Below are 12,025 nucleotides of genomic sequence, written 5' to 3' on the forward strand. Positions count from 1 at the left end.
GCTTTGGGCCTCTATGACTCTATAGTCATGTGGCAGTGGCTAATCGATGAACGATTGCAACCTTTAATATTTAATTCAGCAACTCACCCAATTAAGTCACTAGAAACTATTGATCATCGATTTTTCCTGTAAATATCTGCAATCAACAATTTCAGGTTTCTCAGCATTTTCATAACCACACTTAAGTTCGGTGATGTCAAAAAAATTCTACAATATTGCCGGATGAAAAAGGGGATGCACGATGCTGGTACCAAGATTGTAAAATTATGGAAATTTTCAGAGAATTATAGTATTCTGCTGATTTAATCTCCTAGACTAGTAAATTGTAATATAAATTCATGATTTTTTTGTGAGAGTCATCACTTAGTATTTTTTATTCTTGTTTGATCCAGAACAAGTTTGGTTAGCTTTCGTTACATATCTGATAATTATATGAAGGTATGGCAATAGCGCTTTCCTGTTAATCCACTAGTCAACGCTGCGTGCGACACTTCGAACTACGAACGAGTGTATTATGAACGCATCCGAGTGTTACTATTAGTTGCCATGGCAATCGTGATGTTCTGTATATAAAACAAATTCACTATGTAAACGTCAAAAATCAAAAATTTTCGAACTTTAACTTTTACCTTAAAAAAGACTCTTCTGTGCCCATTTGTGACTCTATATCATTTACCCTTAGATAGCAGATAATTTAGTGCTTTGTTGAAGATCAGAGGTACGATTAAAACTTATATATTATCAACAATATTACATATATAATATAATATACTTCTTTCACACCTACATACGATACAAATACAAATTTCTGTAATAAAACAGGTAACCAGAATGTTACTCTTAAGTAGACGACATATAACCTATGAGAAACTTTTATAATGCTTAAAGCTTTTACAGTAACAGTGAACTAAATCTCAATATTCTATAGTGATACATTTAGTTTTCAAGTACTCATTCAACGCTTCTTGCCCTAAATCCTTACCAAAGCCGCTCTGCTTGAACCCTCCAAAGGGGGCAGCAACGTCAGTTTTATTATAAGTGTTTATGAATACAGTTCCTGCTTCTATCCGTTCTGCAAACCTTAGAGCTTTGGAAATGTCTTTTGTGAAGACTCCCGAGGCTAGCCCATATTCTGTTGCGTTAGACCGTTTGATAACACCATCAATATCGCTAAATAAGGTTACGTTAAATAGAAATGTTTGCTAGATACTAATAGAGCTTACCCATTATTGAATCTGCTGACAATCATGATGGGTCCGAAAGATTCCTCCTTGGCGACATACATGTGATCTTCAACATTAGTAAGAACCGTAGGTTCGAAAAAATACCCGGTTCTCTTGACTCTCTTGCCTCCGTATTCGAGTTTTGCTCCCTCCTTGACCCCCTTTTGCACGTAGTCGAGCAGCTTATTAAGGTGTGCAAGATGATTTTGAGGTCCGTGGGAGGTAGATTTGTTGAGGGGGTCTCCGATAACGATCTTCTTGGTTTCCGCCACTACTCTGCGAATGAATTCGTCGTGAATGGTGTCCTCGACGAAGAGTCTACCGGCGGCAATGCAGTTTTCGCCTTTGTTGAAGAAAACTGACTGCATACCCTAGAATTATGGAATAAGGGATTATTCTAAAAAGATAAATGTTGAAAGGTATATAGGTTTTTTTATGTAATGGACAATCAGAGTGCCTTATCTCCACGGTGCCTCAGAAAGGGTGAGGAAAGCGATGTTGTTTATTTGGCAAATTGATTTTTTTCTCTGTATTTTTTGATATTGTTGATTAAGTATACATATTTACCAAAAAATACTTAAAACCGAATGGACTATCAGTAATTTTAAAGATGCCTCACAAGCGAGAGCCAGGCGCATACCCGTCGAAGCTTCAAGAAGGCAAAAATTAAACGAGAGGCCATCGCCAATTGCCCTATCTTATGCATGTCTACTTACCAGTCTTACAGCCTTATCTAAATCACAGTCATTGAAAATAATCAAAGGAGACTTTCCTCCGAGCTCCAAAGACACTTTCTTTAAATTCGACTCAGCGCAGCTCTTCATTATGACCTGCCCAATTTCAGTACTCCCGGTGAAGCCCAGTTTTCGCACCATCGGGTGATGAGCCACCGCATTGCCCGCTTCCGATCCTAAACTCGAAGAAAACAGTTATTTTGTTCGTATAAAACAACCCATTGTTACCTTTGCCTGGAACCACATTGATAACTCCAGGGGGAATTCCAGCTTTAACGGACAATTCGGCGAATTTAAGGGCTGTTAATGGGGAAACCTGTGCGGGCTTTATCACTACTGTATTCCCGGCTGCTAGACAAGCAGCCATTTTCCACGACAACATCATAAGGGGGTAGTTCCAAGGGGTGACTAAACCACATACTCTATAATAATGACCGAAAACGTAAGTTATTCGACAATCTCGATGTATGAAAGTTTCTTTACCCAATTGGTTCCCTTTTGGTGAAACTCAGATTTCTGTTAGGTCGGGCGTGTGATACTGGAATGGTGCTCCCTTGAATCTTATCCGCCCATCCGGCGAAATATCGCCACGTTTCGATGCTCATGCCTATATGCGTTTTCAGAGCCAAGGTGTAAACGGCTCCGGAATCTATACTTTCTATTGTGGCTAGTTCCTCCTTGTGTTCTTGCATTATGTCCGCCAATCTACACACAAATTCAGGTCCATATACATAAAAACATGCAGTAGAAGCTTCTTACTTGAACAGTAACTGCCCCCTCTCCCTAGCACTGATTTTACTCCATTCACCCTCTTCAAAGGCTTTCTTAGCAGCCTTTACAGCCTTATCGACGTCATTAACTGTGGCACACTGCACATCGCAAATGAGTTCTTCAGTAGCGGGATTCACTGTAGGTAAAGTTTGGCCATTTTCTGCATCCACAAATTCCCCATTAATGAACAGCTGGCACGGGAATTTGATTTTGCGTTTGTTCACATCTAGCTCAATGGGCCTGAAAACGTCTCGTAATTAAAATAGTGATTTGTGGAGTTTTTTAAAAGGGTTCATACCTGTATAGAATTTCTTTGATCGAACCTGTTCCTCGGGCCTTAAGGACTACGTTTAAGGTAAACTCAGAGAATATAGGCGCTAAGAACACGTCTTCATTCTTTAAATCAGTTTTGAAGACGTCTTTTACTTCCTCTACCAGTCTAAGGAGTATTTTTACATATTTTTTCTAAAGAATATCACTTAGATATCGGCTTTCTTACCTCACTACATCCATGGAACCGGCACCGCAAGCAAAGAAATCGGTTTCCTCGTCGATGTCCACGCTCAATATGGACTCCCATATATCTCTGACTTCCTCGATCTGGGTTTTCTCTTCCGGAGTATATTCTATCTGGACAAGCTTGGTTTTTTGGTCGATGGTGGCAGCGTTCTTCATTCTTCCTGGAATTATGAATAATTCAAATAAATTTGATGTCAAAGTTCGTTATAGAATTCATCAATTAGTCAAATTATACAGGGTGATTCAAAACTGAGAGATTGAACTTCTGTGGATTATTCAATACAACAATAGAAAATATTTGAGTATAAAAATCCATGTCCGCAAACTAGACAAAAGTGGTCCGACCTCAAGGAGACAATTCGGATAACATTGAATTGACAGAGGTGATCCAGTTCTGTAGCACTTTAAATCACCCGATCTACTACCTTCAGCTTTCTTATATTCCAATGTCTTCTATTGTTGGACTGAATCGTCCCGAGAAGCTGGATCTGATAGTTTTGGCTCACCCTTTATATACAAGGTGTTTGCTTATATAGAGTGTAAGGGAACTAAAAGCAGATATTTTGAAAGATGCCTCAGTTTAGATAAAGCTGATTTTGAATTATAACAAAATATCGTAAATGCTTCATTATGGCGTTAGAGGTTAAGTCACGAAATCCCCCTTTTTTACCTCTGCTTATATATACATGGGATTTCCTAGTATTTATTACATTTGAGTGATATCCGGAGACGACGTAAAAATATAAGTGCTTAGGAAAAGTTTTACATCGCCTACCTGCCAATTTCACGCGTTTCACATTGATGTACTCCCCATCAGAGCCCCTTAAAAGCAGCCCTCCTTCGTGGATAATGGCAGGGGTTGTGTCTTTAATCTCAATCTATTTATTAAAAAAAAATTCAGAAATAAACTTTGCAGAGGGATCACGCACCTCTTTTCCAATCGGAATTGCCCCTTTCCATAAACTAGATCCAAAAAGCAGCCCCTCTTGAAACTCCTCATTTCCTGAAATCCTAATCTGACAACTGGCTCCTGGAACCGAGTCCATTCCTCGGATAAAGTTATGCAGCTCCAAGCCGGTTTTAGCGAAGTCGATCTGAAATTCCTCATTAATAAAATGCCTCATAGGAACACACAAAGCAGTACTTTTTGTAGATCGGGCTTATTTAACATAGGGTCGTAAGTGGCGCCCTTTTCGCTTTGCTGCACCTTAGGAGCAGAACCATCGGCCACCATATCAACAGCCCTGGCCACTGCGGACACTCCCACTGGATAGAGAAACCTACACAATAGCCTGTTACTCTTGAAAAAATATTGCACAGGAAAATGCAACCTTTTATACAGGGTGTCAACAGTGTCCTCCTCGAGAACATCGCACTCCTCCTGCAAGAGAATCGGTCCCGTGTCCAAGCCATCATCAGCCCAAAAGATGGTAAGTCCAGCCTTTTTATCTCCGCAAATCAGTGTCCTATCCAATTCAAAACGTGTGATCTTCCATGATCTGTGCAGTATTTTACTTACCAGTTTATAGAGCTGGCCCCTCTATGCCGTGGCAGCAGTGAAGGGTGGTAGCAAATGCTCTTTAGTCGAGGGTAATTTATCACATCCATGGGAATAAACTGCGAGCAATAAGGCAAAATGTTTAGGTCTGCGTTGACGCTTCGGTACTGCTCTAAAATTTCAGGTAAAGGAATCCCTTTACTTCTCCAGGCTTTAATTTTGAAGCAGGGGATGTCGTTGTCCCTTGCAGCTTTCGCTATGATAAAATATGAATGAAAAAATCCACAAATGAAAATATTAATTAGTAGACGAACCTAAGGGATCCTCCCTCTTGCCTTTATCTACAATAGTAAAGACTCCCACGATTTTGTGCCCGTGGTTGATCAGCCGATCCATCACGTCCACTGCAAAGGCGCTCTGTCCGATGATGGCAATTTTGAGGGACGTGGGATTGGTGACATTGTTGTGCTAGATTAAATTTCGAGTAATATTGAGCTGATAAAACCTATAAACACTCACGTTGGGTGGCATATTTCTTCTTGTAACACTCACTGACCGCCAAATGAGAGCGCATGGGGTATGTACCTCGAGCGGTACTTCTGTTTGAAACTGGGCGCGCGTCGCTCTGCCGACAATAATTTATATGATTCTCAAACCCAAACAACCTTATCACTTGAACCACGGCTGCAATATTACGAATAGTTACGATCGGTCCACACAATCCTTTCTCTTTCCAAATCAAACAGCCTCGTACATTAACATGAGCCTGAGCAGGTGATGTACAGGGCAAATGATGCTCACAGGGATAAAAAAAAATACAAAGAATTGCGGTAGGCGCCAGTAAAACGGTCGGGAATACACTCAAGGTGAACATAAATCGGGAGCTTTGAAAAGGGCTTCAAAAAGGTGCCCTTTACGAGTTGCAGGCGCAATTCGGGTCGATTCGAAGAAGAGCATAAAGTATAGTTGAAGAGCAGGTATCTAGATTGCTTAGAAAAAGGGCAACCACCTGATGAAGGTACTGCTGGTCACTTATCGAGATGGGGAAAATTTTTGGCTGTAAAAACAAGGGTAAAAGTTATTTTTCATGAACTACGTCAGTGTTCATTGCTTGCACTCATTTTGACTAAAACGACCAATTGAATCGTGACATACTCTGTCGATGCTGAGATTGAATGTATTTAGACAATTCCTCTAACTCATAAGATCAATGTCAATGACAACGATTTTTTGATTTCTAACAGTTTCTTTCGCTGTATAACTTCTCTTTTAATAAAACTTTCAATTTACATTGATAATTTTTTTAACTTATTTTAATGAAATTTTAATCAAACAAATGAATTACTGATGTACCCAATTTTGCGCCAAATGCGTTTCTATAGAATACATTTGTAATGTTGTAACTATTGCTACTTTAACCCAACGCTTTTGTCATCTAATATCGAAATTATATTTGGGGCACCAAAAAACGTCCTAATAGATGCTGTTAGATTGACCCAGAACTTATAAGAAATACAGCTTCCCCCGGCACCTAAATCACCTTTATGCGTTCTTTTAGCTGATTCTATTACCATGTTGTACTAATGTGATATGTTATGCACTGCAGCGAGCAGAAATTGGAGTAAAACCCATTAATTATGCTATAATTATTGTATGTTGCAATAAGAAACGACTCTGAACAATTTTAAATTGCCGATTACACCTTTCAGGTACCGTTTGTGGACTGCATTTTCGCCAGTGGTAAGTGTTACCCACTAAAATCAACTTCTGCTCTATCTTATCCGCTTCAACTGATGGTTCAAGTTCTTAATTAAGACTACTGCAAGTTCAATTTCTCTCAAAATTGCTAAATATTGGTTGCTTATTGTCAATTTGGTCGTTTTCGCACTAACAACAGTGAGCCAATGCTAATCTCAATTGGTCACAGAAGTGCATTGTCACATCTCTGATCAATCACAATTCCATCAGTAATTCAACCCACTTGTTAAGTAATCTGTGCAGTCTTAGTGAGTCTTAGATTTAAAAAGACCACTGGTGGTCTGCGCTGACAACCATGCCAATCAACATGACGGCTGGGATCGACGGTAACCGTAGAACACGAACAAAACAAGCAATATATTATTGTAAAATTTCCTTCGATCCGGTTATTTCCAGTTTAGGTTTCAGATTTCTTGACCTGCTGCGGGCATATAATATAATGCATAGATGTTTAAATGCCGTTTTCAGTAGGTAGAACTGTTAGTTATTTATACAGGTTCGGCTGGAAATAGAAAGTGTAACTTGTAATGCAAAGTGCTGTTGCTGTTGATAACACAATGACCTTTATACTGTACTGTTTGGAAATTAATCCTAGAAGTACAATCTAATGTTATAAATTAGCTTCTTCCTTGACACTTTGGTGGTTTCAATCAGCAGGACCTAATTTAAAACACAAAAATCTTTATCAGAAAGATGCATGTGACACTCTGATATGCGTTAAATATATATAGCATAATTCCTCCAAAGGCCCTTATCAATTATTTTAAGTTTTTTATTGTGTGTTGCACGCTTACAAATAATAATATCAACAAATTTACCGTATTTATGTATCGCCTTGTATTCGAAACCTAAAATCAATTTGACAAACTCTTAGAACAATGCTACCACTCATTGACAGTGATTACATTCTTGCAGAACCTATAAAGTAAAACGTTGATGAACTATTTGTTATTTTATAACCGGTAAAGGAGATCCCGTCGCTTGTAATAACGATAAAAATATCTCAGATCTTGCACAATCCAATACCAATTATTTGTCTGTTTGGTCGTAAAAACAGGGTTGTGCAAGATCAATTTAAACAACTTATCGCATGTTTTGCGACCCCCGATAACCCGCCGGATAGCGAGGGTTATTACAAAGAACAATAAATAACCGAATAAAACCGGTTAGACGATCTTTTCGCGGATAATTGCCACATTTGGAACAATTGTGCAATTTTAACTGGAAATATTGGGTTTCTGCGATATTAAAACATAACTTGGATACTAAAAACAATAATTTATTTCATTCATGTTCATCACAAATAATTTCTATTGATAATAACAATAACCTTCTATTAAAAACTAAATTTGAAATTAGTTGGTTTGAGAACCTTTAGCTTCTCCTGAACATGTTTTCCATACAGCATAAAATAAAATTTAAGCATCAGATAGAGCAGCTACTCCAGGCAAAACCTTGCCCTCCAAAAGCTCCAAGCTGGCTCCACCCCCAGTTGAGACGTGAGAGACTTTGTCCTCAGTCTTCCATTTTGCAGCGCAAGTGGCAGTATCGCCACCCCCTTCAACATAATTTCATAATTCTCAAACGATTAACGACATTTTAAGATTACCAATAATGGTGATGGTGCCTTTTTGTGTGGCTGCAACCACCTCTTCCATTATGGCCTTAGTGCCGTTGGCATAATTCTCCCATTCAAACACTCCTGCCGGCCTAAAATGTTTCTTTTTACTACAAAAAAATCAAACGCAACACACAGTCTTACCCGTTCCACACAATTACTTTGGCTCTTCTGATGGGCTCCTTGAACTGTTGAATGGTCTGTTGACCTATGTCCAAACCCATCCAACCGTCGGGAATTCCGGATTCCACAGAGGCGGTGCCCGACTTTAAATTTCACTCAATTTTTACACTTCAAATAATTTTTTATTCACTTACCTGGGCATGCTCATCGAATTTATCTGCAGTAATGAAGTCAATGGGGAGATGCAACTGAACGTTGTTTTTCTGGGCTTTTTCAACCAATTTCCCCACAATTTTAGCCCCTTCAGCGTCGTACAAGGAAGTACCAATCTGCAACAAGCCCAAAAGTAAATAGTACCAACCAAAAATCGGAGAAGTCAAAATCATAGTTCAAAATCAAAATTGACTTTTAAATAATATAAATATCGTTATATACTTAGCCTTTTATAAACACTTTTGTGAGCAGAAAAATGTATTTTAATAAGCAAATTAGATAAATACAATTTGGTAGAGAAATATCAAGCACTTAGTCAACAGGTACGAACAAACTGTCTCAAATTCTGATAAATATTAAATTCGTTGAATGAAGGCCGAGTACTTCCAAACGAACCACAGAAAGCTCAAGTATTTAACCCAAATAGATGAGATTCAATGACAACCTCTCATACTACTCTATCACGTCCTTACATGTCAGACCAGGTCCATATGACTCCTAACCAGCTCCAGGACCTATTATAGAGCTTCATATTTCAACATAAAGATAAAATAAACAATTCAAGCAACTGTATATTGAGAAATATGAATTTTTGTTATGCATTAGATGGAGCAACATTTTGAGAACACCGAAAAGCTGCTTACAGTACTTATTAAACAAATGCAAAAGATACAAATGTTAAGAGAAGTATTATCAAAATCACAAAAGCCAAAGAGGCCTTGAAATTCATGGAAATAGTAGTATGTGTGACGCTTTGAAAGGAAAAGCTAAGAAAGGGCTATTTAAAGCAATATATGTATTTATGTCTTTATTAATATTTTCAAAAATACTTACACTCATGCCTTTAAGCTCCTTTAGGAATGTGTAAGCCATCCCACCGCCGATAATCATCTCATTCACTTTATCCAAGAGATTGTCAATCAGCTGGATCTTATCTGCCACTTTGGCCCCTCCCAAAATGGCCAAGAATGGCCTAAAAACATCTTTGTTTACAACCCTAAATAAGGTAAATCATACCAACACTTACCTTTCAGGGTTATCAAGAGCTTTGGCAAAGTATGCCAATTCCTTCTTTAACAGGAAACCAGAAGCTCTTTTATCAAATCCTAAATTTGAGTAATTATTTAACGGTCAGGTGTTCAAATGCTACGCAAAATACCTTCCCCCAACATTGAAGAATGGGCCCTATGTGCAGTGCCAAAAGCGTCATTAACATATAAATCAGCTAGTTTCCTCAAACTGGCTCGAAATGCTTTAACTTTCTCTGGGTCTGCTTTTGCTTTATTGCCAGATGCGTCCACACCTTTACCTATGTATATGTATGTGAGTTAGAGTATGATATATATTTAAATGGAGTGATATTTGTACCTTCTTCTTCAATGTGGTATCTCAAATTTTCAAGCAAAATCACTGAGCCAGGAGCTGGGTTGACACATGCCTTTTCGACCTCAGGGCCCACACAGTCGGAAAGAAACAATACGTCTCTAATAATCACCAATACAAAACAAGTAAGTAAGAAAACAACAATACACAGGCTTCCTCATAGAAAACAGGCGAAATTATTTTATAACTCAGTTATTTATGAATGGATTTTGATGTCCTAAAAACTAAAAAAAAAATATAATATTTTTCAGACTACTAAATTCCGTTGAAGTTGATTTTTAAAACAGGGCTGCGCCTACTTCAGCTGTTAACTTCAGGTTTAGAATTTCAAAAATAAATGCGTATTTTTTTAAACATTTTATGATAAAAAAGTATTTTTTTGCATTTGCATTATTGAAAAGCTAATGAAAAAATTATTTTTAACTAAAAAAAATTTAAAAATTTAAACAGTGTCACAATAAATGTTCAAAATGGATGAGGCTATTAATATTATTATCATTAATATGACCGGTCAAAAGATTTGCAAAGATTTTTTTGACTTTTTAAAATATCCATAGGGGTCTAAGTTGTCTTCCAAACGTTTAAATTTATTTCTGTTAGATACTTCTTTGTTGAGAAAACAAGTAAAATAAAAACGTACTGCTTTACCGAATTTCTTATTGCTTTGGAAATATGTTAGAAGTATATCTGTAAAGTCGGTCGATTTTTAAATATTTTCAATTCAAATTGACACTTGGTAATGGTGTGCAAATAACAATATTAATAACAACAAACAATCTTTATTGTGTTATAAACAAAAATAACAACATCCATTTTGAACATGTATGTTCAATGCGTTTTCTCTGAACTCACACAATATTTTTAAATTGTGTGTTCAAATTTCTGAATTTTTTTCAGTTGAATATTGTTTTAACAGTAACTTGTCATAAATCAATGAACTCAGAAAAATATTATACTTTATAAAAAAATATAAAAAAATGAGATCTACTTAAAATTCTTAAGTTGACATCTAAAGCAAAATTCGAGTTAAAAAAAAACAATTTTGACATTATTTAGTAATCTGAACAATATCATTTTATTGGTTCTTAATTCACAAAACCTGTTTATAAATAACTGAGTTCTAACTCTGTCCATTTTTTATGAGATAGTCTGTAGAAAGATACTGTATGAAATACATTTCTTACTTATTTAACAACTTCTTTAATTCTTCTGCCACAGGTGCCAATGTGTACTTAGGATTGGGACTACCATCAGGGCGCCCCAAATGGGAGCACAGAACGACGCTCTTAGCGTTTTTCTCCAAGGCGTATTTGACAGTATCAAGAGCGGCAACGATGCGCTGATTGTTGGTGATTTTGCTATCCTTCAAGGGCACATTAAAGTCAACTCTGTAATGAATTGTCTTTGTGAAAGATATATAATATTCCAACATTTAAGATATATTAAGGACTTCTTTGGATATTAAATAATGCATCACACTTGCCACATGAATACTTCAATAGTTTAACTGGATTTATGGATGAACAAAAATTTGTGATTACTAGGAAACTGTGCCTAAGAACCAAATTGTTAATGGGCTGTTAAGTTTAAAAGCAAATTACTTTCCATAGAAACTTTGAAATAGAGCCTTAGTATGTCAAAGCTTTGGTTCTTATGAAATCTTACTTGATGTTAGTAACAGCACTTTAACAATTTAGTCATAAAGAAACAAAATTCTATATTAGTGCTAAATAGTACTGTATTAATCTTAATTCACTTATTATTTTTAGTTTCACAGGAACCATACAATGGGAGGAAAGCTTTAGTTAATCTCTCAATTACTATGGAAATTATCTTCTCTGTTCATTTACCATGAATTAATGTATTATATAATAAGTAATTAGTCTATATTAAATAGAGTTTATCTTCCTGATAAGCCTAACAGCATTTGATAATTTGGCCCTTGCAGGTGCAAGAAGGAAAACGTCTTAGGGCTCCCAAAATTGTTTTAAGAGTATTGAGGTTATGGAAAAGTTTCCTAATATTTTGATAATTACGAATTAACGCAAGCAAATGTTAATCACCTTATGAGCACTCGTTTACCATTAAGGTCCAATGCATCGATGGCTAACTTGTTAAACGTCATTTTAGAGATAGATCTCACGGAAATTTGAGCTTTTATCCGGTATATGACAAAACCGACACT

At 36.9% G+C, this 12,025-nt stretch overlaps 2 protein-coding genes across 2 annotated transcripts; both read right to left on the reverse strand.

Annotated features, from left to right (window-relative positions):
- Nucleotides 1–719: 719 nt before the first annotated feature.
- LOC136344873 (cytosolic 10-formyltetrahydrofolate dehydrogenase) lies at nucleotides 720–5,388 on the reverse strand. The gene is made up of 15 exons (XM_066292751.1): nucleotides 5,265–5,388; nucleotides 5,060–5,213; nucleotides 4,767–5,001; nucleotides 4,579–4,713; nucleotides 4,392–4,527; nucleotides 4,177–4,341; nucleotides 4,023–4,125; nucleotides 3,228–3,408; nucleotides 3,027–3,167; nucleotides 2,717–2,968; nucleotides 2,441–2,662; nucleotides 2,186–2,379; nucleotides 1,940–2,133; nucleotides 1,224–1,594; nucleotides 720–1,170 (listed from the first exon to the last, which is right to left on the reverse strand). The coding sequence occupies exons 1-15, from the start codon at nucleotides 5,274–5,276 to the stop codon at nucleotides 915–917; spliced, it is 2,751 nt and encodes a 916-aa protein (XP_066148848.1). The 5' UTR covers nucleotides 5,277–5,388; the 3' UTR covers nucleotides 720–914.
- Nucleotides 5,389–7,761: 2,373 nt separating this feature from the next.
- Pgk (phosphoglycerate kinase) lies at nucleotides 7,762–11,980 on the reverse strand. The gene is made up of 10 exons (XM_066292760.1): nucleotides 11,904–11,980; nucleotides 11,025–11,228; nucleotides 9,826–9,941; nucleotides 9,617–9,766; nucleotides 9,485–9,563; nucleotides 9,292–9,430; nucleotides 8,439–8,573; nucleotides 8,266–8,387; nucleotides 8,113–8,213; nucleotides 7,762–8,061 (listed from the first exon to the last, which is right to left on the reverse strand). Exons 1-10 carry the CDS (start codon nucleotides 11,963–11,965, stop codon nucleotides 7,922–7,924), a joined length of 1,248 nt encoding a protein of 415 aa, XP_066148857.1. The 5' UTR covers nucleotides 11,966–11,980; the 3' UTR covers nucleotides 7,762–7,921.
- Between the last annotated feature and the right edge of the window lie 45 nt (nucleotides 11,981–12,025).

The sequence above is a fragment of the Euwallacea fornicatus genome, chromosome 18 (assembly GCF_040115645.1).
Source record: "Euwallacea fornicatus isolate EFF26 chromosome 18, ASM4011564v1, whole genome shotgun sequence".
NCBI classification, from domain to species: domain Eukaryota; kingdom Metazoa; phylum Arthropoda; class Insecta; order Coleoptera; family Curculionidae; genus Euwallacea; species Euwallacea fornicatus.